This window comes from Aptenodytes patagonicus, chromosome 7 (genome assembly GCF_965638725.1).
Source record: "Aptenodytes patagonicus chromosome 7, bAptPat1.pri.cur, whole genome shotgun sequence".
Classification (NCBI taxonomy): Eukaryota; Metazoa; Chordata; class Aves; order Sphenisciformes; family Spheniscidae; genus Aptenodytes; species Aptenodytes patagonicus.
Window position 1 is genome coordinate 46664866 of NC_134955.1, and position 23727 is coordinate 46688592.

The 23727-nt window shown below is 58.9% G+C and overlaps 2 protein-coding genes across 4 annotated transcripts; both read right to left on the minus strand.

Moving 5' to 3' along the window:
* Window positions 1-2329: 2329 nt before the first annotated feature.
* Window positions 2330-10598, minus strand: RPS6KL1 (ribosomal protein S6 kinase like 1). 2 transcript variants are annotated; one of them, XM_076345114.1, is made up of 11 exons: window positions 10581-10598; window positions 10172-10426; window positions 9601-9725; window positions 8682-8774; window positions 7780-7827; window positions 6908-7040; window positions 4652-5581; window positions 3745-3834; window positions 3506-3588; window positions 3118-3213; window positions 2330-3009 (listed from the first exon to the last, which is right to left on the minus strand). In XM_076345114.1, exons 2-11 carry the CDS (start codon window positions 10407-10409, stop codon window positions 2899-2901), a joined length of 1947 nt encoding a protein of 648 aa, XP_076201229.1. In that variant the 5' UTR covers window positions 10410-10426; window positions 10581-10598; the 3' UTR covers window positions 2330-2898. The 2 variants fall into 2 exon arrangements, with proteins under 2 accessions (XP_076201229.1, XP_076201230.1); XM_076345115.1 differs by lacking the exon at window positions 2330-3009 and having other exon boundaries at window positions 3145-3213; window positions 4758-5581.
* Window positions 10599-11204: 606 nt separating this feature from the next.
* PGF (placental growth factor) lies at window positions 11205-22196 on the minus strand. Of its 2 annotated transcripts, none has more exons than XM_076345118.1 (7): window positions 22085-22196; window positions 21873-21912; window positions 20977-21173; window positions 19429-19505; window positions 17624-17653; window positions 17471-17533; window positions 11205-11555 (listed from the first exon to the last, which is right to left on the minus strand). In XM_076345118.1, the coding sequence occupies exons 1-7, from the start codon at window positions 22148-22150 to the stop codon at window positions 11534-11536; spliced, it is 495 nt and encodes a 164-aa protein (XP_076201233.1). In that variant the 5' UTR covers window positions 22151-22196; the 3' UTR covers window positions 11205-11533. The 2 variants fall into 2 exon arrangements, with proteins under 2 accessions (XP_076201233.1, XP_076201232.1); XM_076345117.1 differs by lacking the exon at window positions 11205-11555 and adding an exon at window positions 14783-16694.
* Window positions 22197-23727: the final 1531 nt, after the last annotated feature.

Here is a 23727-nt window from a genome sequence, read left to right on the forward strand (position 1 = left end):
CTCTTACCCTCTACACAGAACTTGTAACTAAAATATTTAACACAGCCGATTTTAAATGAAATAAAACGGGGCAACAACTGTGAGGTGGGGTGTGTTTGAGGGGGTGAGCAGCAGCTCCTGGGCGAGGACTTGGGCATCGGCAGCATCCCTAGTGTAGCATAAGAAGCCTGTTATCTGGTGGTGAGAGAAAAGAGGGAATGGGAGCTGGGCCCATCCCTGGTAGTACTAAATTGAGGCTTCTCTGGCTGTGAATTCTGTGCTCAAACCCTCTTGGGCACAGAATTGGCTCTTCCCAGCAGAGATGAGGTTTTCAGGGCTGGAAATCATCCTTTTTGTGGTCTAGCAACAGAACTGTTACAGATGGCAAGGAAATCCCAGTATTTGCTAAATGGCATGGTGGCCAAGAGGGAGAACTGGGACAGGGTCTTAAAGTACAGGTCTAGAGCCGGCTTGGTTTTTCCCTGGTACAACAGGAGTGTTGTAAATCATGAAAGCGGGAAAAAGGCTGTTGAGGGTTGCAGAGGGAGAAAGGAGGCAAGATCAAAGAAGAATGGTAAAGCAAAAGCTGTCTGTGGTGCTGAGAGCATTTCTCCAAGGAGCTGTCCCTGTTGGAACAATACGAAATTGTTCCTGGATCATGGCAGGGTTTTTCCAGCTCTGACATCAACTTGAGAGAATGGTTTGCCCTTCCTGACTATGAGTGAAGAAAGCAGCCCCTTTTAACAGAAAATGATTGCGCTCACAGCTGGCATGCTGACAAAAGGGAGAGCAGTTGCTAGCACTGGTTCCTACAGCTTTCTGGCAGCTATGGACAAACCACGTGGAGTCAGCTTTCTTCTGACTGTCCCTGGTTGAGGTAGAAGGTTAGGAGGAGAGAGAGGAAAAACCCCTTCCCTGTGCTGTAAAGGGAGGACAAAGAGTCTAGCTGCTCTTGCACAAATAAATTGAATGAAAGAGAAGGTTCTGATTAAAAAATGCTGCTAGCACCCAGTCCCCTGTGCTGGTTTAGGATACAGAGGGCCCACTTTGACTTTGTACCTGAGCCTGGGGAAGGGCAATGCTTGTATTCTGTCTGGAGCTGCAATAAATGAGGCCTTTGAACTACCCAGGGAGTGAATGTACAGTCAAGCTCTTAAAATGATGCAGCCTAGCAAACTGCTTTATTTAATCTGCCCTGTTGGGGCTTGGTGTAGGAGTCTCATGCAGCTGCTGTGCTTGAGGTTTCCTTTTTTGACACACACCCCCCCCCCGGTGATGCCCAGGGCACTTGGTTGCAAGAAGCCATGCTGTGGCTTCGGCCGCTGGCCTAAGAGTCAGTCCTACTGAACCTCCCCTGAATGACAGGACTAGGAGGCTGGCAGCCAAGGGGGGAGCCTGCTGCTGGAGGGTTCAGCCAGTGCAGGCTGCCCTAGAGAGGAAAAGCCCCAGGCTTAGCTGCTCCCGGCATCTGGCCTGCTCTGGCATTAGTGGTCAGCTCCCTGGTTGGTCCTCTTGCTTCTGCGCAGCCTTTGAGGTGTCCCCTGCCTTTGCTGGGGTGGGAAATGAGTTTCTCCGGGGCTCTGCTTCCCTCTGGTGGACAAGCGCTCCTGCTGCTGCCCAAGAGCCAGGCTGAGTCAGCAAGGAGCAGGGTGTTACTGCTGGTGGCAAGCAGGAGCTGGAACCAGCTAGCCACAGGAGTTTCACTGGTACCAGTAATTCCTTACTATCGGGGACGAGTGAGCAATGGGAGGGAGTGCTGGGAGAGGAGGGCCAAAACTACACTGCTGCCATTGCTGGCTTGTCCTTCAGCCTATGGCTTTGACTTGCATGTATGAGCACAGCAGCTTCTGCCTTGGGCCGTTGGCAGACACCTTTTGTTCACGCTTCTTTCTTCCATCCTGGTTTGTATTTACTCTTATCCTCCTTCCATCAGTGCTGGTTCTCAGAGTTCATCCCTTTAAACCCTCGCTGTTTGTTCTGCCAGGAATGACCGTGCTCAAAGCACAGCAATGCTGTCCTGCCAGCAGAAAGGAGCACCCAGGCATGGGAGGCTGGAGCCAGAATGGGTAACGACGACAGCAGTCAAAGCTGGAAGAAAACACAGGCACTCTGTGCATTTTCCCAACTCTGAGCTGCAGCCGCATGGCTGTGTGGACCCAAGAGGCCACGAGGCAGGCAGGGGCACAATGGGCGAAGGCCAGGCACCTTCTGGGTTTTGGCTGCAGGGTGCTGACAGCCAGTAGGCAACACCAACCCAGGGCTCCCATGCAGGTTTGAGACAGATTTGGGGCCCTCCCTTGCTCAGGCCAAGCCTCCCTGGTCCAGCTCAGAAACAAAAGGACACTTCTGCAAGCAGTAACGAGTGCTTTATTCTTTTCAGAGGGCCAGGGGAGAAGAGCAGAGGGCTTCCTCCCGTCTCACCCCTACAGCAGGCATTACACGCACACACACACATGGCTGGGGATGGGCACAGACCCCAGGCTCGGGCACCAGCCAGCAGGGCCCGGAGGAGATGCACTTGGAAGCCACAAAAAATAACAGGGCAGGGGGGTCACCGTGGTAGCAGCAAAGATAAAAACCATAAGGAGGGAGTCCTAGGGTGCAGTGCTAAGCTGAGCAAGGGATGCCCCAGAAGGGGAGCATGGCCTCTCCCCAGGGGTGGGCACCTGGGCTCCCTTTCTCACCAGGGAGGACCCAGAGGAGAAGACAGCCTGGCTCAGACCTCAGGCTCCTCTCTCAGAGACACCAACAGAGACAGAAGAACATGTAAGCCTGAAAAAAAACCTCTTGTATACCCCACCCTGGGGCAGCCCTTGCAGGCAAACCTCCCCCAGCAGGCAGAGCTGCCAGTGTCACCTGTGGTCACAAGTGCCAGGACAGTGGCTCTGTGCCCAGCTCCCCGCAGGAAGGACAGCCTGCCTAGCCCACCAGCTTGTTCCATGGGATGGTGCTGAAGAAGGAGTGGGACTTCAGCTTCGCCATGCCGCCTCCTCCAGAGCCCAAACGCCGCTTTGGGTTGTACTGTAGGAGCTGCAGAGAAAGGGGATGGGACAGCAGGATGAGATGGGGATACTGGAAAAGCTACCCAGGCTGGACCCTCTAGCCCCACCCTCCCTCCCATCCACCCAAGCCCCTCACCTCGGTGAGCAGCGATGTAGCAGCCAGGCTGAGCCCCTCTGGCAGATGCAACTGGGTGTGAGGTTGAATCCCTGAAGGGTGGTTTTGGGACAGTGGCTGCAGGAGGCAGAAGGTCATGGTGAGTGGAGGCACTGAGGAGGGTAGGAGCACCCTGCTGAGCCTTCATTGCCACACAACCCCAGCTCTGCACAGCAGGATTTAAAACCCGGGGCCCTGAACACCCAGAGACAATGCACGGGCACTAGGAATCACATGCCAGAAATAACCTGGCATGATGCTGAGGTGCCAGCAGGGCAAGGCACCCTCCCAGCCCTGCATGGCAGGGAGCTCTTGTGCTACAGTGCCACCTTCTCCTCCCCCCTCCTTGCACAGCTCCTCTGCCTCTTACCACTCCTGTCAGCAACTCATACAAGAGAGAGCCAAAGCTCCAGCAGTCAGCTGCTTCGGTGGGCTCCATGATCCCCCCCACTTCTGCAGAAAAAGCCAGAGAGGCATTAGAGCTGGAGGCAGGGAGCGCCAGGGGCTGTGCCGTGCCAGGCACATCTTGCTGCCTGCAGAAGCCCCCCCTCTTGCCCAGTTGGCAGCACTAGGCCAAGGGCAGGAGAAGGCAGGGGACGCGTCCCTTACCTGGGGCACTGTACAGCTCTTCCCGCGCCTGGCTGCAGCACTGGGGCTCCACCTCTGTCCACTGGCCAAAGAAGGTGAGACGGACGTGACCTGCAGAGCAGCACCAGAGCCAAAAGCAGGGAGGTTAAGCCAAAGCTAGGGACTCTGGTCAGAGCACAAAGCCAAGCCATAGCCGCACAACTGGGAACAGCCAGGACACTGGGTCCCTGCCATGCCCTGAACCCAGAGGCACTGCGCATTCCCTGGCCTCCCAGTGCTTGCCCCAGATGCCCAGCAGGCCCGTGCAGCTGGTGAGACTGGTTAGGTGGGCTCCAAGCTCGCGGACCTCAGGGCAGGCTGTAGTGAGGAAAGAAGCAGTGCCAAAGGGAGGAAGGTTAGCTTTCCCCTTGCAAAGCTGTCTGCATTTTTATTTTCCTAAGCAATTTGTAGCTCTCCAGTTTGCCCCAGCTGTTGCTAGCTGAGCAGGGATGTGCGCTCGGCTTGCACTGACAGTGGTACCCATGGCTTGAAGGGCTGGGCAGGCTCCAGAATACCCCAGTGAGCAGTAACTACAAGCAGGGGAAAGCTGCAATCCCACTAACCTCAGGCACAGTTCAGCTGGTCTCAGCTTCCCCGTGCTGGGATTTCCCAGGCAGCCAGCCCCCATGTGGGAGCAGGGGCAATGCATTCCTGTGGCTGCGGCCCCTGACTCTCCCACTGCAAAGCCATCTCTTTTAATAACTGCTTGGAAATCCCAACTGAGACTGCACTTCCAGGTTCAGAAACATCCAAACCTCCCCAGACTCCCACCCTCCCCCCAAAGCAAACTCAAGAAAGTCCATGTCCCTGGAAATGGGGCAAACGGCAGTCTCCCAGCCGAGAGGCCAACCTCCTTTTCCTCGGGGCAGCAGCCTGGGGCACTACCTACCAGCTGCATCAAGCAGCAGGTTCCTGGGGTTGAGGTCCCGGCACAATACACCCTGTTGGTGAAGTCCCTCTAAGGCCAGGAGGATTTCCGCTGCCCACAGCTGTACCTGCTCCTCCTCTACAGCCCATGCTCTCCGACCATGCCCACGGGAAGCCAGAGACCGGCACCGTCCTGAGAGCAGCTGCTCTCTGAGCTGGCCACAGGTCAGGCTTGCTCCCTGCGAGGGCTCCCACACCACTGGGTCAGGCCCACAGAGCTTGCCAGAGCTGGACGGGGCAACTCCCGCACGAAGCTGCCTCTGACCCAAGGAGGTCAGGAGAGGCCAAGCCCAGGGGACCTCAGACACTTGCTGAGATGGCGGCTCCCCTGCCCCTGGGTGGCCCCCTCTCACAGTCTTCGGTACGGGGCCAGGTGTCTGGGGAATCCTTTCGTCAGCACATGACCCGGGGTCTTGTTGGGAGGCTGCTCTCTCCAATACGCAGCCCGTGCCGCTGGTTAGAGCATCCCAGGGGTAGATGACCAGGCCCTGGTTGGTAAGGTGGCTGGAGCCTTTGGCTGACGCTGCTGGAACATGGTCCACAATGCCAGACATAGCCTGGGTCAAGCGTAGATCCTGCCCTCCAGATGCAGCCCTTGTGCCACCGCCAGGAACCAGGCGAAGCCGGCAGTGGTTCCCTGAGCTGGGGTCCATGGGGTCGGGGGACTGCTCCCGAGGGGGCAAGGCATCAGTGTTTTCCAATACTCGGTGGGTCGCAGAGCCTGGGAGGCCACTGCCTGTCCAAGCAGAGAAGATGGAGACTTGGTTGCTGCCCTGGGAGCTTCCCACACCGTCCTCTCTGCCACCGTCCCTCGGGGCTTGAACGGTGTTTGAATTGGCAGAGCCCTGCTGGACACAGTACTTGGAGCGGAGGTGAGACCACAGCGTCTCCCCTGGAAAGCGGAGAGAAGAACAAGTGATGAGACAGAAAGCATCCCTGGTTGCCCCGCTGCGGACACGGCCCATTCAGGCAAAGGGCAAGGCCCGCACGCTGGGGACATGACCGAGCATCGTTAATCTCCCCAGCGAAGCTCAAGTCCATGCAGAATACTCCCCAGCCCTACAAGCACACCATGCTCAATGCCACACCTCCCCCGGGACCTGGCACACCAAAGGCTCATTCCCCTCTCCTTTAGCAGCCCTGCTCCCCTTTCTGCACAGTCTCCTTGATCCCAGCTCTGCCACTTCCATGTCACAGGCCAGCCACATCTTCACACATGCCCCCGATCCCACCACCATCCCCACTTTCCCCTGAAAGCCTTTCCTCCCCACGTGATGGTGATGCTAGAGAGCTCCCACAGCATGGCACAGAGCCCGTGGGTCAGCAATGAGCCACAGCAGTGAGCCCTGGCGCCCACAGCACACTGCTGGGCCTTCCCAGCCTCACCACATTCAGCTGCTGGCTGCTTTCTGCAAATTCTACAGCAACGCATGAGGAGCTGAGGCTGTTCTCCAACACACGCCAGCCTTCATTTGACATTGCTGGACTCCAGCTGCTGCTCCCTATACATCCATGCAACCAGCAGAGAATAAAGAAGCTCCTTGGGACAAGCCTCCGCCTTGTCACACTTCTTCACCAGGATCTGGGACAAGCCCCAAGCTTGCCTCCTTGTTGTACCCAAACCCCAATGTGCTCCCTGCCCTTTATGCCCCAATTCCCCAACTCCTCTCTTTGGTCTGATCTCAAAATCCAGTGTGGCCTCTTCTTTTGTAACCAAAAAATGTTTTATAAAGGTTTTATCAAAAGATTGTTTTGTTCTACAACATCCAGGTGAACTACTTCACTTGGTTATCCTTCTCCATCATTTTCTTGTCATGAACAAACAATGCCAGTAAAATGAAAAGGTTTTTCTTTCCAAGACGCTGGACCACATCAATCTCTTTACCTCAAGGCATGATCATTCCCTCCCATGGGACTCAGTGGTCCCTAAGGCTAGTTTCCATATAACACCCCTGCACACACAACCTCTTTTTCCACAGGCCTCCCCAGTCAGCTCTTACCAAATCTCCAGAATCCCCAATACAGCTGAGCAGCTCCTTCCACAAAGTCTCCAAGCCCTGGTACCCATCACCCTTCTATGAAGAAGACAGCTTGTGCTGTCACTATAAAAAACAGTCCCAAACCAGCAGAAGAAACATATTTGAGACTTTAAAGAAAGGGAGGCTGGGGATAAGAGCAGGATGCTCCACAGATGAGAGGCAATGCTGTCCCTACTCACCCTGCACGTGCTCCAGGTGGAGGAAGATGGAGTCCTCACTCACATAGTAGCACAGCAGCTTGACCATGAAGGGGACCCCATGAGGGATGATGGTCTGTCGCTCACGGGTCTCAACAAGGGATTTGGGGAGGCTCTGAGGAGGTACAGGTAGATGGACATTACAGCACAGTAGAGGCTTGGACTCCCTGCAACCTAGCACCTGGCAGGGCAGGAGGCCAGCCAGAAAGGTAGCATGCCATTTGCTAAGCCCCATGGCTGCCCCCCTGTGTCACCTGCAATGGAGCTCCCTGTCAGCCCCCAGCACCCAGCTGTGACAAGGCAGGGCTCTGCAAAGCTCTGCCAAGGCAGAGCGCTCCCCACCTGCACTGCGGGACCCAGAGGACACTGCTGGTCCAGAGCAGTAGCCTTTCCCCGCAACTGCCCCTACTTCCTTCAGATGGGAACCCGTCATCCCAGCCCTCTCTCCTCTCCCGTCTGGAACCGATGCTTCGCCCTGTCATGCCAGAGCCTCCTTGTCCAATTATGAGAGCCCTTTACTTTTAGTTCCAACGGCACTGGAAAATGCCCTAGGACTTGTACTGACCACATCTCACCCACCACCTGTTTCAGGGGTTGACCCAGATTAACATGGGCGTAAGGCTTGGCTTGCAGCATTACAAGGCAGAGTAATGGATGACCGAGGAGAACCACTTCCCTTCTGATCACAGAAGATGGCTGAGGCAGCCAAAAGAAGCTTTATGGTCAATGAAGTTCCTGTAACACTTCTGTGATCTACTATTTTTTGGTCCTGTCACCTGCCCCAGCCATCTGCTTGGACAAGGAGGCTCTGGCATGACAGGAAGAAGCAGGCAGATGAAACTGAAAATACCCACCTTAAGTATAAAGGTCCCACCAGTGGCCGGATCCTGGACAATCTGCACCTGGGAGCAGTATATACAGTACCGGTCAGAAGTGGCGAGTGCTCCCGCCTCAACACACAACCTACAGGAATGACCCAAGGACTCAACTCTGGAACAACAAACTCCCACCCAACTAGAGGAGCTTGGTGGTGCTCAAACCCCTATCCTTGAAAGACAAAACACAGGTTATTAGCAATGAGATAGCCACGGAGCCAGGGAGTAGAGAGTTAATTAAAGAAAGAGGTGACTCCCACACCATTTTTGCTTCCTTCACAACGAAGGGTTTCGCATTGCTCCTTCTAGGCTCTGTGGGGTGCACTGGGCTGCCCACCTGGGCCTCGGCATGGCAGGAGGACCACATCAGTCCTGACAAACTGAGATGTGTGAATGGCAGAGGAGAGCAACATGCCAGTGTGTGTATGGAGACGGTAAGCCATCTTCACTCCAAGATCATGAACTACTACTGTTGTAGTAGTTGATCATGATCAACTACTAATTAGTTGATTCATCCATATAGCTTATCTTCTGCTGGTCTCGATTATCCATAGGAGTCCACCATCATGGTACCCAGGCATCAAGCACGATTCCGTGCATGGGAAAGAACCGGATGCATCAACCTCCTTGTAAATATCTTGGGAGATCTTGTAAGCAAAAGGAATGGGGACATTAACAGATTTCCCAGCTAACCCCTAAAGGGTCTTGCATCCTCGCCTGCGAATTTTCCTTGGTGGGAATGGTGTGGATGGTAACCCTCACGTTCCTTGGTGGGCGCGCTAGGGGCCAGCACCCCCATCCCAGCTGCCAGGACCCTCCAGGTTACACTCCCCTTGGTCCAGCCCCAGCCTCACCTCCCCAGTTCCAGGTCGAGCCATTACCTTATTGATCACTCCCACAACCTTACACCGTCTCAGATTCTCCACTGCTGAGCTCAGCGTCCTGATCGGCCGGAAGCGCAGGCTGCTGTAACCCTGCAAGGCGGTGAAGAAGAGGATGAGGGACCTGCAGATGCTACTGTCCATGAGAGCGGGTGGGAGAAGTCCCCGTATTTTCCAGAGCAGGCAGCAATACTGCCAGGCTGGTTAACATCCAGAGACAACTCTCCAACTGCCATGGTTGATTCCTAACATCAGCTGGACCGTTTTCTTGGCCAGCTCCTGGATTTCTGAAGTTTTCAGGGAAAGTCTGCACCTGCAGATGTAAAATCACTCCAAAATTTACACCTGAACCTGGACTGCCTCAACACTAAGGGGATCTGTACAGAAGGTAGTTGTCGTTCTCCTCTCGTCCTTTTCACCAGGCCCCGACCCTGCCCTGCCTCACTCCCCTCTCCCTTCATTAACCACCTCCTTCCCACAATGCAGCAAGCAGCCATCGTCTTTGGTTTCCATCCAGATGGGAACAATGACAGGGAAGACGACATTTTTAACATCTGACAAGGTGGTTCCCACTAGCGGCTTCAGTCCCACCAAAAATGGCCATTTTTGCTACGATGGCCGCAAACTAAAACATACACACCTCGGGGGAGGGGTCCTGGGAGCGCCCCAGGCAAGCTGGGCCCACCTCAGCTCTTTGCTCCAGGCAGGGCGAAGGGCTGCCAGCTCCCTCGCAGCCACCGGCATGCCGGGACACTCTGCAGCTGATGTGTCTGCCATTTTCTCTACGCCACCTTACCACCATCTGGCAGAGGCGGTCGAGCAGTCTCAGCGGGGCTGCTTTATGCGTGTGTGTCCCAGGTTTCCTAGTGCCACGGGTCCACTGCCATCCCACCCGTGCCGTCCCACGCCAGTCCCTCACCGTGGCAGTGGGGTTGCCACCCCCTGCAGCCCGCTGGAGGTGGCAGTTGAAGATCTCCTCCGCACGCCTCAGGTACTGTGTGATCTTCCGTTTCACAGCCTCCCGACGCTCCTTGTTGGGGTCAACTGCGGGCGGCGCAGAGGGCGGGCGTGAGGGGCCTGCTGTGCTCCCCGGAGGGATGCCCCAGTCCCCTTGCTGGTTTCCCCGGAGGGATGCCCCGGTCCCCTGGCCGTGCTCCCCAGAGGGATGCCCCGGCCCCCTCGCTGGTTTCCCCGGAGGGATGCCCTGGTCCGGTTTCCCCGGAGGGATGCCCCGGTCCCCTGGCCATGCTCCCCGGAGGGATGCCCCGGCCCCCTCGCTGGTTTCCCCGGAGGGATGCCCTGGTCCGGTTTCCCCGGAGGGATGCCCCGGTCCCCTGGCCATGCTCCCCGGAGGGATGCCCCAGCCCCCTCGCTGGTTTCCCCGGAGGGATGCCCCGGTCCGGTTTCCCCGGAGGGATGCCCCGGCCCCCTGGCCGTGCTCCCCGGAGGGATGCCCCGGCCCCCCCGCCCGCCGAGGCGGCCCCGCGCACCCTGCACGCCGCGGAGCAGCACGTCCACGCCGTTCTGGTAGTGGTTGAAGGCCTCCTCGTAGTCCTCGCTGACGTCCCGCTCCAGCGCCAGCCGCAGCTGCCGCGCCGCCTCCACCAGGTAGTCCCGCCGCCCGCCGCCCTCGGGGCCCGCCGGGGAGACGCGGCTCCGCAGCTGCCCCAGGTAGACGCGGGCCTGCGCCAGCGCCCGGGAGCAGGGCTCGGCCTCCGGCCGGCTCATGGCCCCGCACCGCCGCCCTGCGCCGCCGGGAGACAGGGAGCGGGGACGCGCGGGTGAAGCGCGCCGCACGCCCCGGCCCTTTCGCCGGCCGGTGACCGGCGCCGTTGACCGGCATCGCCCCCCGGCCCCGCTCCCCGCCCCGTCCCCCGCCGGGCCCCCGCGGGCACGCACCTGGCCGGGCGCTGCCGGCAGCATCCTCCGGCGCCGCCAGACGCGGCGGGGCGGGGCCGGGCCCGCGCGCCCCCGGGGCGGCGGGGCTGCCGGGGCGGCGCTGATTGGCTGCGGATGAGATCATCGGCCGTCCCCCCCCACCGGGGGCCGCGCCGGGGGGGGTCCGGGCCGGGGGGGGGGGGGTCCCGGCCGGGGTCCCGCCGCCGCCCCCGCCCCGAGGCGGGTTCTTCACCGCTCTGTTAACGTGCGGTGAGCGCCATTGCTCTTCTTGCTTTATTACCATCGTTAGTCACCATCGGTTGTCCTTAATTAATAAAGCTCCCGTTCATTAAGTACTACTGCCTTTGCTACCGTATTTCATTCCTCCCGTAACACGTAATTAGCCGTGTTTTAAATAGCCTTTGCCTCTACCTACCTCTCGAAGGGTGCACCCGTTCCAGCAGCTCCCTGCTGACCTATTTAAGGCAGCAGGGACGCCGCTGGGTGACCTGCCTCTTCTGCGTGGCCCCGTCCCAGGGCACTGATGATTCTTTCTGATTTACATCTTGCAGGCGGGTGTCGTTGCCCCCCAACCCTGGGCTCTCGGCTGGCCCTTTTACCAACTCTTGCAGACTCATTTGGTTTTACAAACTTATTTCAAATATATAGAGCAGGGAACGGCAGCGCAAATGCATTAAGGTGCAGCAAAATGACAGGGTAGTCGAGATACCAGCTGGTGGTTAATAAATGCTTTGTACGTGGAAAATACCGGTCTTTGGCTTAACCCAGAAGCACGCGTTCCTGGCCTTCTGGCCTGGCTTTTTCTTGGAAGGCCAGATCAGCAGGGCCCGCTAGATCACCGCAGTTATTAGCGAAGGAGATTTGCTGAATCAGGAGTGCTCAACCAGTTACAGCTCAGGCCAACTGGTTTGCTGCGTCTGTGGGATGGTCGGTCCAGGTCCAAATAACCGCCTTTAGGGAGGGGTGGCAGGGGACCTGCAAAGGGAGGAAAGCTGGAATGAAACCCCAGTGATACCCTAAGATCGGTTGGGAAGAAGGATCTTCATCCATCCCTTGCTAATCTATGGGCAAGTCCCATTCCAACAGGAAATGTTTCTAAAAAGGCAGTTTCACTTCAGCGGGAGGTGGCTCCATGCCGTGCCATCGCAGCCATGCCAGCCTGGACGGTCCCTGCGTTCAGCCCCTGCTGGAGCTGGTACTTGCTGTGGGGCCAGTCCCAGGGAGCTATGGGGCCTGTCCCAGGGAGCGACCAGATGGCAACTGAGCCCGGAGCAGAGTGAAGGCTCCAGAGCCAGGCCAGGATGCCCAAGGGGGCACCCATTTGTGGCTGACCCGTTACTTCGTACCCCGCGCACACTGATGGTGGGGGATCTCCCCTGGCTCAGCTCACCCAGGCAGCTCTTTTGCACAGCCCAGTCTGTTAACAACAGAACAGGAAAAGTAAAGCCCGTGCCCGCGGCTCAGCTCAGCATTCAACAACCAAACGCTCTCTTTCTTACAAAGACCATTTGCTTGGAAGTGTGAAAGGCTAATACTGTGTGCCTCAGAGAGCAGGTCTGGTAGGATGCAAAGGGGTATGCTTTGTAAGACAACCCGCTGCCCAAACACGATCCGTGTGCTTGGTTCTTCGGTTTCTTCTCAAAACACTTCCAGGTTCCTGTTTCCCACCAATCTCTACCTAACAGAAACCAATTTTTTCTGCCCAGCCTGTTTACCACCCACAGTCTCTAGGGCCCTTTAATTCCCACCAGAGCCCAGGGGCTCCTCCTTCAAAAGAAAAGTCTGAGCAGGCAAAAACTGAAGCAGGGCCTAGGATGAGAGCAGGGACTCTGCCAGCACGACTCACCTGCCTGACCAACAGATCTGTGTGAGCCTGGAGAGGACAGAGAGCACAAGTGAACTACAAAGCCCAGTGTAAGGTATCTGTAGAGGGTTTGGATATCAGGGTGATGCCAATAGAGATGTGAGAAGAGGAGTCACCAGGAGGAACAAAACTCCGGTGAGTTCATTGCCAAACACCTTCTTTAGCCCTCACAGAGATAAACCAGCTGTTACCCAAACTCACATCAGGACTGTATTTAAAGCATTTTATTGCTTCACACAGTTAAAGCTGTGTCCCCTCCGGACAGGAAGGGAGGTGATGGAAGATGGTGGTTTGACCTCCTTTTGGGAGCCCACAGCGGAGCTTTGCAGAGCTGAGTGGGGCCAAGTTTGGGCAATGCTGGGGTCACTCAGCCCTGAGCAGTCACCCTGCGGGACCAGCAAGGCTCAGGGGACAAGGGGCAGTGCAGAAGAGAGTGAATTGAAGGCATCAGCAAGGAGAAGTGCCCCAAGGACTGGCCTGCGAGGAAGAGCCTTGCAAGGGGAGATGATATGTACCAGCCCTGAGGCACAGCGGCCCTTACCTGTGGGCTTCCAGTTTCCCATGTCAGTGCTGTCTGGAGGATGTTAAATTTGGCGGGATTAGTTTTAGATTAACCTGCCGAAGAGCTTCTGGCCCTTGTCAGGAAGTGGGAACTTCCAAAGCAAGACCAGCACTGACAAATAACAGGGAGGGGAGTGAGAGCTGCCCTTTTTCTCACAGCCTAAAATAGACGCATGAGAGCTGGCAAAAGCTTAAAACACTCTGAGACTGCAAACATTGCTGGCTGCAACAAGCAGAAAGATTATGCCCAACTTTGTGAGGATGCAAAATCTTGTAAGTCACAAGTGAGAGGTTAGGACCTCAGCACATCTTTATTTGCACAGAGACACGTGGGAGACCAGCATGTGCAGGGAGAAGCTGCTGGGAGGCAGCGCTCCGCTGGCATCCCAGGATCGGGGAGGCCGGAGGTTACCAGCAAAGCTTTAACATCAGGGCTTCATCAGCTGTGATGCTACATCTCTGGGCTGATCTCCACATCGCCTTTTCAGGTACTTACCCAAAAATATGTGATGTTTTGTTCCTAGGGCAGCCTGGAGCCCAGTTTATGTTTTGTTTCCCCTATAACTCTCCTTTTAAACCATCTTGCTGCAGCTCTGGCTCCTAAAGCCTTATTAAACAAACCTTTGCTCTGTAAGGCTGGGAGACACAGGGAGCCCAGGAACGCTGATAACCCAGTGACATGCTGTTCCCGTGAGACAGCTGCCCGCCTGCAAGGGGTACGCAGGCAGCAGAAGGATGGGGGATTTGGAAGCACTGGGGCTGGGGCATGTTTGCTGCCTGTCCATGGAGGACCAGCATGGGGTTGTTCTGCTCCCTGCTGGCTTTGGGGCTGGGGTCTGTCCTGGTCCCTTTACAAGGGAACCAGACCCCTCCTACAGGCCCGCTCTGCAGTGCTTAGGGGACATGGGGGTCTATAGATGTAGCTGACCTTGTCAGGGTGCTCAGGGAACACGTCCACTGTGGCCAGGGAGGGCTGACAGGAGCTACTGGTGTAAGCCTCCAAAAAAGGCACAACTGAGAGCAACACAGAGGGGGGACAAGCAGACGGCGGCTGGTCCCCTTGGGAGGGAGCATGGGTGGTGGCCGCAAGGCCCGAGGCCAGGAGCCCCGCTCTCCCCCTCGGGGCAGCAGGCCCCCACCCTGACTCTTCATGTCACCATTGGGTGCGATATCCTGCTGGCAGTCCCTGCCACCCTGGGATGAGGAGGGTCCCAGGGGTCCCAGGACCCTCCCCTCTGGCAGGGACATGCAGGGGCAGGGAAGGGAGCCCGTCCTCCCCTGGGCGTGTGATGCTTGCAGCAGCCCCAGGAGCGTCAGGGAGCTGCTAGGGCTCATCAGGTTCCCCTCGCCGGTGAAGCCTCAGTGAAACACCCCCTGGAGCTGGACAGAGCCCCGACACCTGGAGTAGCAGCTCCCAAACTTCCCATGCTGGTGGTGCCTTCCCCTACTCCTGCCCTGCCCCAGCTGATCCTCCTGTCGCTGCCACAGTGGGACAGCCACATTCCTCCCAGGCACGCATGTCCTTGCCGTCCACCCCAACACCCCATGCCACGGGAGAAGCAGGGGATGAGGCTGCACACAGCACCCAGGGGGCTTGGGCGATGCAGGGGGAGAAGCAACACCGGGTGGCCATGCGAGGCAGGTGCCCGGCCCCACCGGCTCTGGGCAGAGCTGCCTGAAAACTCAGTGCTGAGCAGCAACCAAAGAGGTGATGCCAGACACCAGGAACTGTTAGGAAAAGCCGCTGGGTGGGAGTTTGAATTTTTTTTAACCCTAATCACTCTTGACAAACTTATTTTTATTAATTAACATACTTGGGTTTATGTAACTTCTTTTTTAAAGGTTTAATAATACTATGGTGAAACTTTTACTGTTAAAAACAATACAGAAACCATCACGTACATCCCTCGAGTGCTGCACACAGTTCTCCTTAGACTCAAAGCGCAACCAGCCAGGCTGAAACAGCACATGGGGATGGGGAGAACCCACATGGACCAGGACAGGCCACCGGAGCTAGGGTGCCACGTGGCCCACGCAGACCCTGAGCAGCATGAGAAGGGAAGCAGTAAGTCCCCCGCATCCATGAGGCAGCCAAGGAGAAGCTTCATGGGCCGTTGCTGAGGCAGAGCCCATGTAGGCTGTGCCCCAGGACACTGTGGGTGCCAGAAGTGGAAATGGGGTCCAAATGGGATCCAGCAAGCTCCTGGAGGATATGCCCAGCTGCATGGGTGCAACTCGCCATGCCCTGCTGCATGGCGGCAGCGTGGAGGTTCACATCACCTCAACACCCACCACCGGCTTTCCCTGCCAGGGTACCACTGCCATAGGACCCACCCTGTCCCCATGTCCTTGTGCCAGCCCCAGGCAGCACCAGCATTACAGCCCTGAGGGAGCGTGCCCTGGCTATGGGCTGCCATGTCAGATGTGGGGAGCAGCTGCCTTGGACCCCAACACCTACTACATTTTAGGCTCCACTCTTGTTCCTCAGTGCAGGATAAACCACAGGTCACCTCATTTGATGGTAATGCTGAAGCCTTTGCACATCTTGCTCTCCAGCCTTTTGCTTGAAGCTTTCAAGAATAGCCCTTGATTTTGTTTTAACCCCATGCCAGGGGTGCCCAATGAGCATGCTGGTGCCCAATGAGCATGCTGGTGCCCAACTCGTCCTTAGGGTTTCCAGCTATGTGCACTGCTCCAGGGTACAGCTTGCGCAGAGCAGTGTGGGACACATTTGGCAGCCAGCCCCAGCCCTCCTGCAGTGGGGGCGGAAAAGGGGAGAGGAAGAGCCCCAAGGGCACTGCTTAAGGCACACAAAAACAAGGGCTGGGGCTGCCCCCTGGAGCTGGGCACAGACCTGGCTGAGTGGGGAAAGCAGGAAACAGCATCACACCAAGGGCAGCCCCTTGCATACTGCAGGAGTTGGTGCTGGGGACAAGCCCTGGGCCACCACGGGACTGCCCTCCTCCAGGCTGGGTGGGTGCCCATGGGGAAAAGCCCTGCCTGCAGCTGCTGGAAAGCAGACAGGAGTGCTCGCACTGCCAACTCCTGCATCTGACCACCAGGTTTTATTAAGCAGGGCAAGGCTGGGATGTGGCTGCGAGTACATGAGGAGCCCTGGCAACCCCAATTCCCTCCCCTTCTCCACCAGGAGGGCTTCACAAGCAAGCTCCCTGGCACCCTCCCGGGCTGCTTCATGCCAAGGCTGGGACGGACACAGCCCTGCAGCCTTGACTGCCCCAGGTTTCCTTCCTCCCCAGCTGTAGGGTGCTGGCAGGACAGAGCAGTTTTGCAGCTGCAGCCCTCCGAGCCGTCTCCGCTCACTCCCCACCATCACGCTGTCCCCAGCCAGCTCCAGCAGCACGCCCACCAGCTCCACTCCTCATTGCCTCCAGGATGCCCTCAAACACCAATGCACTGCTTGAGCTCCTCATCTTCAGCCCCAGGCCTGGTCATGCTGCCGACAGTGCAGACAGGGCAAGGGAGTCCTCGGTTCCAGGCTGTGTTCCCACAAGGGCCAAGCAAGAGTCCAGTCAGCTCTTTCCTGCCGGAGTCCTGCTCCCTGCTGCTGCTTGGAGAGGCACGGCTCTGCAAGTCCCCCACACTGGGAGGGGAAACACAGCTGGCTCAAACCCAGGCGGCAGGAGCGAAGCCGGGGGCAGAGTGGAGGCTACCTGCGTGGTGTGCCACATCTGCAAGGAGAGTACGGCACGAGCTGAGTGCTGCCAGGAGGGAGGCGGGGGGGGGGGTGGGACACACGACACCAGGACCTCCAGGCTCACCCTCTCTGCCCCGGGTCACCCCTCCCTGTGCCCAGCCTCTCCGGCACCAAACTGTGGGGTAGGGACCACAGGCAGCCTCTTCACAGGGAGGAGTGAGTGCAATGGGGCTGTAGGTGCTGGCTGAGCCCCAAGCAGCAAGCTTCAGACAAAACGGGGAAATATAATGGGAAAGTGCCAGCCATAGGCTCCATACCCCAAGAGTGTCTGCAGTAAGAGTCCAGCCTGTGCTGTTACAGCAAGCGATTCGAGACAGTCAGCTAAACGTGAGGGAAAGGGTAGAGTAACCCAAACAATGACTAGCCAAGGACTGCAGGAAGGACACAGCTAGCAGCAAGATCAGGCTGAAACTGGAAATTCATGGATCCAGGAAACCCAGCGTGGTCTGTGATGGTGATAGAGCTACACACCATCAAGTCACCCAGCCCATCCATCTCCACCCTGGGTGGGACTGGCCAGCTTTGAGCAGCTGAGCCTGGAGACTACCGAGCACCTATTGAGCCTTCAATAAAAGGCCCGTTTCCCCACAGCCGCCCACTGTCCCCTCCATCCTGCTTTCTCCTGTGTCTGCTCTGCACAAACCCCTCACTGCTCACAGCATCAGTAAAGACCTAAAGGCTTAAAGAAGCTGCTCATCCCAAAGAAATGAACCCAGAAAATACCACCCACACCTGCCCCTGCTCACTTACAGTTCACAGTCTTTACGTCTCTTCTTGTCTTGTCTTCTCTTACCTCGGCCCTTGGACCTCCTCCTTCGAAAGGAACGTACCACAAGAGAGGCTGATGTGTGGGAGATGAGACCCACAACCCCAGCCGGTAATGCCGTCCCTGATGTCGCTTACCTTCCCAACCTCATCAGGTCCTGCCGGGGCCTGCGGGGTGGGAAAAGGACAAAGTGAAGTGCTTACTTGGGCAATGCTGTCTGTTTTGCTGCTGGAAGTGGTTTATTGAGATGCCCCAGTGTGCAGCACAATCTACCTGTTATCATTCATGCTTAAAACAGATGCACTATGACTTCCCTCCAAGTTATCAACTCCTCAGCCAGGACCTGATTGCAGTAGGCAGAGAGAAGGCAGAGACAGCAAAGGGGCAGGGTATGGTCAGCTTTGGTGACTCCCCTGGGGATGTGACATTTTGCCCATGAGGCCGGGAAGCACAAGTTCAATTTCAGCTGCTCTCAGTGACAGCTTTCATAGCTCAGCTGGTTAAACAAGATGCAACGTCCTGAGTAACACTTGGGATTTGCTGCAAAGTCTCAGCAGTGATTCTCAGACAACAGCCACGACATACTCGGCTTAAGCGTCCCCTGTAGGGCCCAAGGCCAGGCTATCCACCACACCTATGCTGAACTTCAAAGGGGAGCAATGTAAAGGTGTAGAAGGCGGCTTAGGGAGAAGCTGAAAGGTGCTGCAGAAGCAAGAAGTTTACACAGATTCAAAGACAGCCTGCACAAGTACTTGTAGGAGATCCCCTGGGAGTTACCCTAGGTAGGAAAACTACAACAGGCTCAGGAAATTCCCTGCACGGAAAATAGCTGGAAGCGGAGGGGAGGGGGAAGTAACACACGTGCTTCTTCCCACTCCCTCTTCTGCATCCACCAACAGATGCTCCAGAGATGGTACGGAGCTGGATGGGCCTTGGGTCTGCTCCAGCACAGCCGCTCTTACAACTGCAGGGGAATACCAACCCGGGGATCCTCAGGCTCTTTTTCCAGGCAAGGATCATGTCTAACAGCTGCCCAGCAAGACACTCAGTCCCCAGTTTTCGCAATACTGGGGTCATGATGGAGAGTGAACGCCAGGACCCCCATGCAGGCAGTGCTGGAGAGGCTCTGCAGTGGGGACCGGCTGCGGGCAGCACCAGAGCCACTCCCTGCTCCCACAGCACTGCAGCCCCCAGGCAGAGGCCCATCCTGCACAAGCTCTCACCACTTCTGGGACACAGTGAGCACCCCAAGGGGTTAACTACATGCTAGGAGTCTGTGGTAGGTTGGTGCTGCGCATCCATCCCAGGCCAGCACTGTGTATCCACGCCAGGTTGGCGCTGCACATTTTAAGCTTTCATTTGTCAGCTTGGATGTAAACCCCTGCTCCCCAGCCCTGGATGGGGCGCCTCCCTTAAATGGAGGCCCAAGGCCCAGCCCTTCAGCTTTCTCTTTGTGCCACAGTCACGCTCAGGTATGCCAAGCCATGGAGCTCCCTTGTTGAGCCACCACCTTGGGCGTGCTGCCCCACACCAAACACCTGCCTCAGAGCCACCAGCCTTGCTCCGTTACCCACAGGCAGCTCCTCCAGCCAGAGGAGCACACGCCAGGCATGCCAAGGCAGCTGCAGGGATGGGGGGCACAGACATCCCTGCTCACAGAGCCGGGGTGCTGCAGCAGCTCTAGCCCTGCAGACAGTGCATGGTGCCTGACCTGGCCGCGCAATACTAAGCACCCCCTTGGCTGCAGGGAGCAGGCTGCAGAGGCACGGTACAGCCTGCAGCTGAGCAAGGGCCACAAGCACTGGCAAACCCCAGCGCAGTGGGGTTGTCCCAGCATGGCTGGGGTGCCCCAGGGCATCCTTGTCCCACATGCAGGGTGAGCTGGCAGGATCACTCTTGCTGGAGGGGCACAAGGGTGCAAAACGAGCTCGGGGGTCCCTACCTGCACTCGCACTGCTTGTGCTCGGTGAACGCCATCTCCACATAGGGTGCCTCCCCATTTGGCTTTATCTTCAGGAGCTGAAAGAGGAGCAAAGGTTACTTCCCAGCTGGCGGCAGGAGGGGGCTGGAAGGGCTCCTGAGGCACTGCCTCACCACCCCAGCCTCTCGGGCAGACGCGTGTCTAACCTGTTCCTCGGGACCTCTGGCAGCAGAGACTCCACCTCCGCACGCAGGCAGCACCAGCCAGGCCCGGCCGCCCCGGCAGCTTGGGAGGCTCTGCTAGTGCTGCCCTGTGTCTTCAGGGCTGTAATTTAAGTCCCTTGGTCTTGGGATTTCCCAGCCTTAGAGGAGATTTTTCTATCTCTGCGTTTGTGGAGAGCTTTCACATATTTGAACACTTTGCACATCTCCCTTCTCTGATGGAAATATCCCCCTAGTCATGTTTTCCAGACCATTCCTGTTGCTGCTGCCTCCTCCTGGCCCCCTTTCCCACAGCACCGAGCCTAGAGTCAGTACCACTGTGCCTCCCAAGCCCAGGGGTGCAGGATTTGCCCTGTCATGTGTCAGTCCACAGCCCAGCCCGGAGTTTGGGTTGGACAACCAGGGGCTTCACAGGGTATGTTCATCATTGATGTGATCCACACTAGCCCCCGCAGAAGTGCCTGGCATTGCCACCCTGCGCACAGCAGCGGGATCCCTCCCGTGGAGGGAGACCTGTGCTTGGGAATTTGCCTCCTGTTCATGCCAGGCACTTGCTCCACCTCAGTCAAGATTTTTTGGAGACTCCCACCCTACCTTCCAATATGCTTTCAACCCCTGAGGGACCAAAATCACTGGTGATTTATTGCAGGCACTCTCTAGTCCGTCACCCACGGCAAAGCAGAGCTTTTCCCTGCTCCCTGCAGCAGCAGTGGATTGATCTCCAGCAGCGCAGCGCAAGGGCTGCAGCATGAGGACAATGGCTGCCTGGCGCACGGGGAAGAGCCGACTGGCAGCTTGTTCGCAGACTGGGATCTCCCACCCTACTTCGCACAGCTCCCACAGTGGGGACTGGAAACACAGCTGGTGCAGCCCTTCACATTTGCCATGCCCCCAGCACACATTCACTGTCAGCACCACTGCGGGCATCTCCTAACACACGAGAGCCTCACTTCTCCCTGTGGTTCAGGGGTAGCGCCTGCTTTGCCCCAGCAGGCAGAGTCATGGGCAACTGGGACACCCCCAGCGCAACCACAGGACAGGGAAGGTCTGGAAAGGCGACGGCAGTCAGCAAGATGGACCACACAGAGAGGAGAGGGCAAGGGAAGCAGGGAGCAAGGCCAGTACCACCAGGGGCATCACCTGGCCTCAGAGACAAGCCCAAAGAGCAGGCAGAGGGACCCTCCTGGTTTGGCATGCATTTCAGCAGTTGTGAGTAAGCCCCCTCCCCTGTTATCCATGCTGCTACAATGTCTGGAGGATGTGAAGCTACAAGTTCACCCTCCCGGCATTTGGCGAGGAGCCCACCACCTCCCTGGCACAGCCACGGCCCTGCAGCAGCAGTGCTTACCTGCATGGTGACCGTGCTCGTCTCCACGGGGACGCAGCGGAGACCCTCATCCCCACAGCAGCCTCCGCAGCGCTGCAGGGAGACGCAGGAGGGTCTGAAAATGTACTCCACCTCATTGGGGAACTCGGTAATGACATCCACCAGCTGCTCCAGAGGCCGGCAGAAACTACGATTCCAGATCTCCCGAAAGGTCAGGACTGCAAGAGACCAGGGTAGGGGGCTATAAGGAGGCGCCCCGGAGAGCCTGAGCCCAGCTGACCCACTGCTGGGGCAGGTGCAGCAGCCGCAGTGGGGTCCCGCATCCATCACGGGGGCACAGGGATGTAGAGGACCCCCTTGGGCCCCCAGTAAGCCCATCACCGCACTGGTGAGGGGGCTCACACAGCCAATACATCCACCCTGATGGGCTCTTTCTCCACCAGCTCTGCCTCCTCCTTCTCAGGCACCCCGCTTCTCCCCCACACCCCACCACGCCGGGGGTCCCTCATCTCCCCTACCCTCCCTTGGCGGGCACAGAAGCCCAGCCCCGCAGCACAGCAGACAACCGTCCCCTCGGGTTTCCCAGCGGGGACAGCAGAGGGGAGCCGAAGCAGAGTGTTCCTGCCCGGGACCCCGCACCCCGGCACCGGAGGAGTGGCAAGCCCGGGGTAGGGCTGCGCTCCGCTCCGGCCCGCGGCGGTGCCCGGTGCCGCAAGCGCCCGGGGCGGGCTGGGGGGAACAGGCTGCTTCCGAGCCCCGGCAAAGCTCCCCGCTGCCGCCCTGGGCGTCCCCGCGGCGCTCCGGGGGAATAACGGCCCCGGGGGGTACCGAGCCCCTCCCCGGCCCTGCGCGCAGCCCTCCCCGGGCTGCCGCCCCCTCCCAGCCGGGGCACCGGCGGCTGCCCGCTACCAACTCACCGGGCGACTCCGCGCTGACGGTCCCCCGCGCCTCCGGGGCCTGCAGGGAGGGAAAGGCGGGCGCTGGCGGGGGCGGCACGGGGGGACCCGCCGCCGACACCCCACCCAGCGCCGGGAGGAGCTGCCCCGGCGGCCACCGCCACCCCGGACAGCGGCACCGCCGGGGCCGGGCTGCCCCCGCTCCGACCCCGCTCCCGCTCCCCGGCTCTCACCGGGGCGGGCGGCGCCCCCAGCGCCCCGGCCACCAGCAGCCGCAGGAAGGCGCCGAGCAGCCGCATCGCCGCTCCTGCCGCCCCGGCGCCGACTCAGCGCCGCCGCTACCGCCCCGCCGCCCTCGGCATGCCGCCCCGCCGCCGCCGGGCCACCGGCCCCGCCGTGCCGCCTCCGCCGCCGCCGGGCCATGGGAGCGCGCCCCGCTCCGCCGCCGTATTTCACCGCCACCGCCCCGCCCCGGCCCCGCCCGCCCCGGCCCCGCCGCGGGGCGGGAGCAGGTGCCCCGGCCCCGGCGGCCGCAGGGACGGCCGGTGCCCCCGGGCGCGGCGGAGCCCTCCGCCACCAGCCCCCCGCACCGGCACCGGCCGTTTCCCTATCGGGCTGCCCCGGGGCTTCTAGGGACCGGCCCGTGCCCGGTGCGTCCCCGGGGGATGGGAAGCACCAGGGCTGTGTCGGGGGTCCTCGGCTCGCTGGGCTCCCCCGTGTCCTGTCCACCTCACCCAGGGTCGGTGCGTGCTGCCCTGTGCCCACCCAGCAGCCCCCTTTCCCATCCATCCACCCCATTCCCCTGTCCCCACCCAGGCACACCATGCCCGTCTACCCACCCCATCCCCACCTAGACACCCCATGCTCGTCCACCCACCCCGTTCCCCCCAAGCTGCCCCGTGCCTGCCCAGCCAGCCCCTGCCATCAGAGCCCTGGCAGGGGGTTTCCAGCCCCCTCAGCCCCAGGGACAGCATCCCAGTCCTGTCCGCCACGGGGGGTCCCTCCAGCTTGGGAGGGAAGGGGGCACAGCGGTTCCCTGGAGCAAGTCTGGGGCCAAACCCTGCTGCCAAGGGTAAACCCAAAGGAGCTCTGTGGCCTCTTCTGTTCTATTTTTAAGCCCCAGCGGCCAGGGAAGCTGGAGTTATGGGAGGTGGGAAGGGAAGAGATGCCAGCGGGCAACACGATCCCCCATGGGCCACAGGTCCCAGGGAAATAACGGGCTCTGTGTCCCTGCCAGGATTCATGTTTCTGTCCTCCTGGGAGAGCTGGGAGGCTGCTCCAGGGCTTCCCTGCCCGCCTCTGTGTGAGGTCCGTCCCTGCAGCGTGAGGATGCTAGTGTCTTGTCCCCAGCCCCATGGGGTCTGTCCTCAGGGGATGCGGGACATGCCAGCCCCCTGTTCCCAGCCCTGCCGGGCCATGCAGGCGGCAGCAGCTCAGGCGTCAGCGGGAGCTGGGCTCTGGCTGGAGCTGGGCTCTGGCTGGAGCTTCCAGGCATTGGTACCGCTGAGCTGAGTGTGTGCTAAAGCTGCTGGAGCAGGGCCTGGCAAATTAGCAGGGAGATGCTGTTGAGATAAGCGCATGGATATCCCGGCACTGCCGGGGGGGGGGGGGGGGACGGGCACGCTGCAGTTCATCACTCAGCAGCACAGCACGATGGCTGCCAGGGGGCTGCTGGGGCAGCATTCAGTGCCTGTTCACGCTCTCGCCCATGGCTGGGCAGCAAGGAGCGGGTAACGTCCCCACTGCAATAGCTGGAGCACGCCTGTGCCCTCCCTCTGCCACCTGACCTCCTGGGCCAAGGGGACCTCCCCACTTCCCCAGGGATGGTTTTGAGATGGGGGGCAAAGGGAGCATTTCCTCCCACCCAAAAGCCTGG

Excerpts from the sequence above, each read along its gene's own strand:
- RPS6KL1 (XM_076345114.1), bottom strand. The coding sequence starts at position 10,409 with ATGAGCCGGCCGGAGGCCGAGCCCTGCTCCCGGGCGCTGGCGCAGGCC. Across the intron at positions 5,582-6,907 it reads CCACCTGGAGCACGTGCAGG|GGGAGACGCTGTGGTCTCAC; the intron begins GTGAGTAGGGAC and ends TCCGCTTTCCAG. Across the intron at positions 3,214-3,505 it reads ATGAGTTGCTGACAGGAGTG|CCACTGTCCCAAAACCACCC; the intron begins GTAAGAGGCAGA and ends TGCCTCCTGCAG.
- PGF (XM_076345118.1), bottom strand. The coding sequence starts at position 22,150 with ATGCGGCTGCTCGGCGCCTTCCTGCGGCTGCTGGTGGCCGGGGCGCTG. Across the intron at positions 17,534-17,623 it reads GACCTGATGAGGTTGGGAAG|GAGGAGGTCCAAGGGCCGAG; the intron begins GTAAGCGACATC and ends TTCCTTTCGAAG. Across the intron at positions 11,556-17,470 it reads AGACGTAAAGACTGTGAACT|GTCCCCTGCCACCCCTCCCT; the intron begins GTAAGTGAGCAG and ends CTCCCTTTGCAG.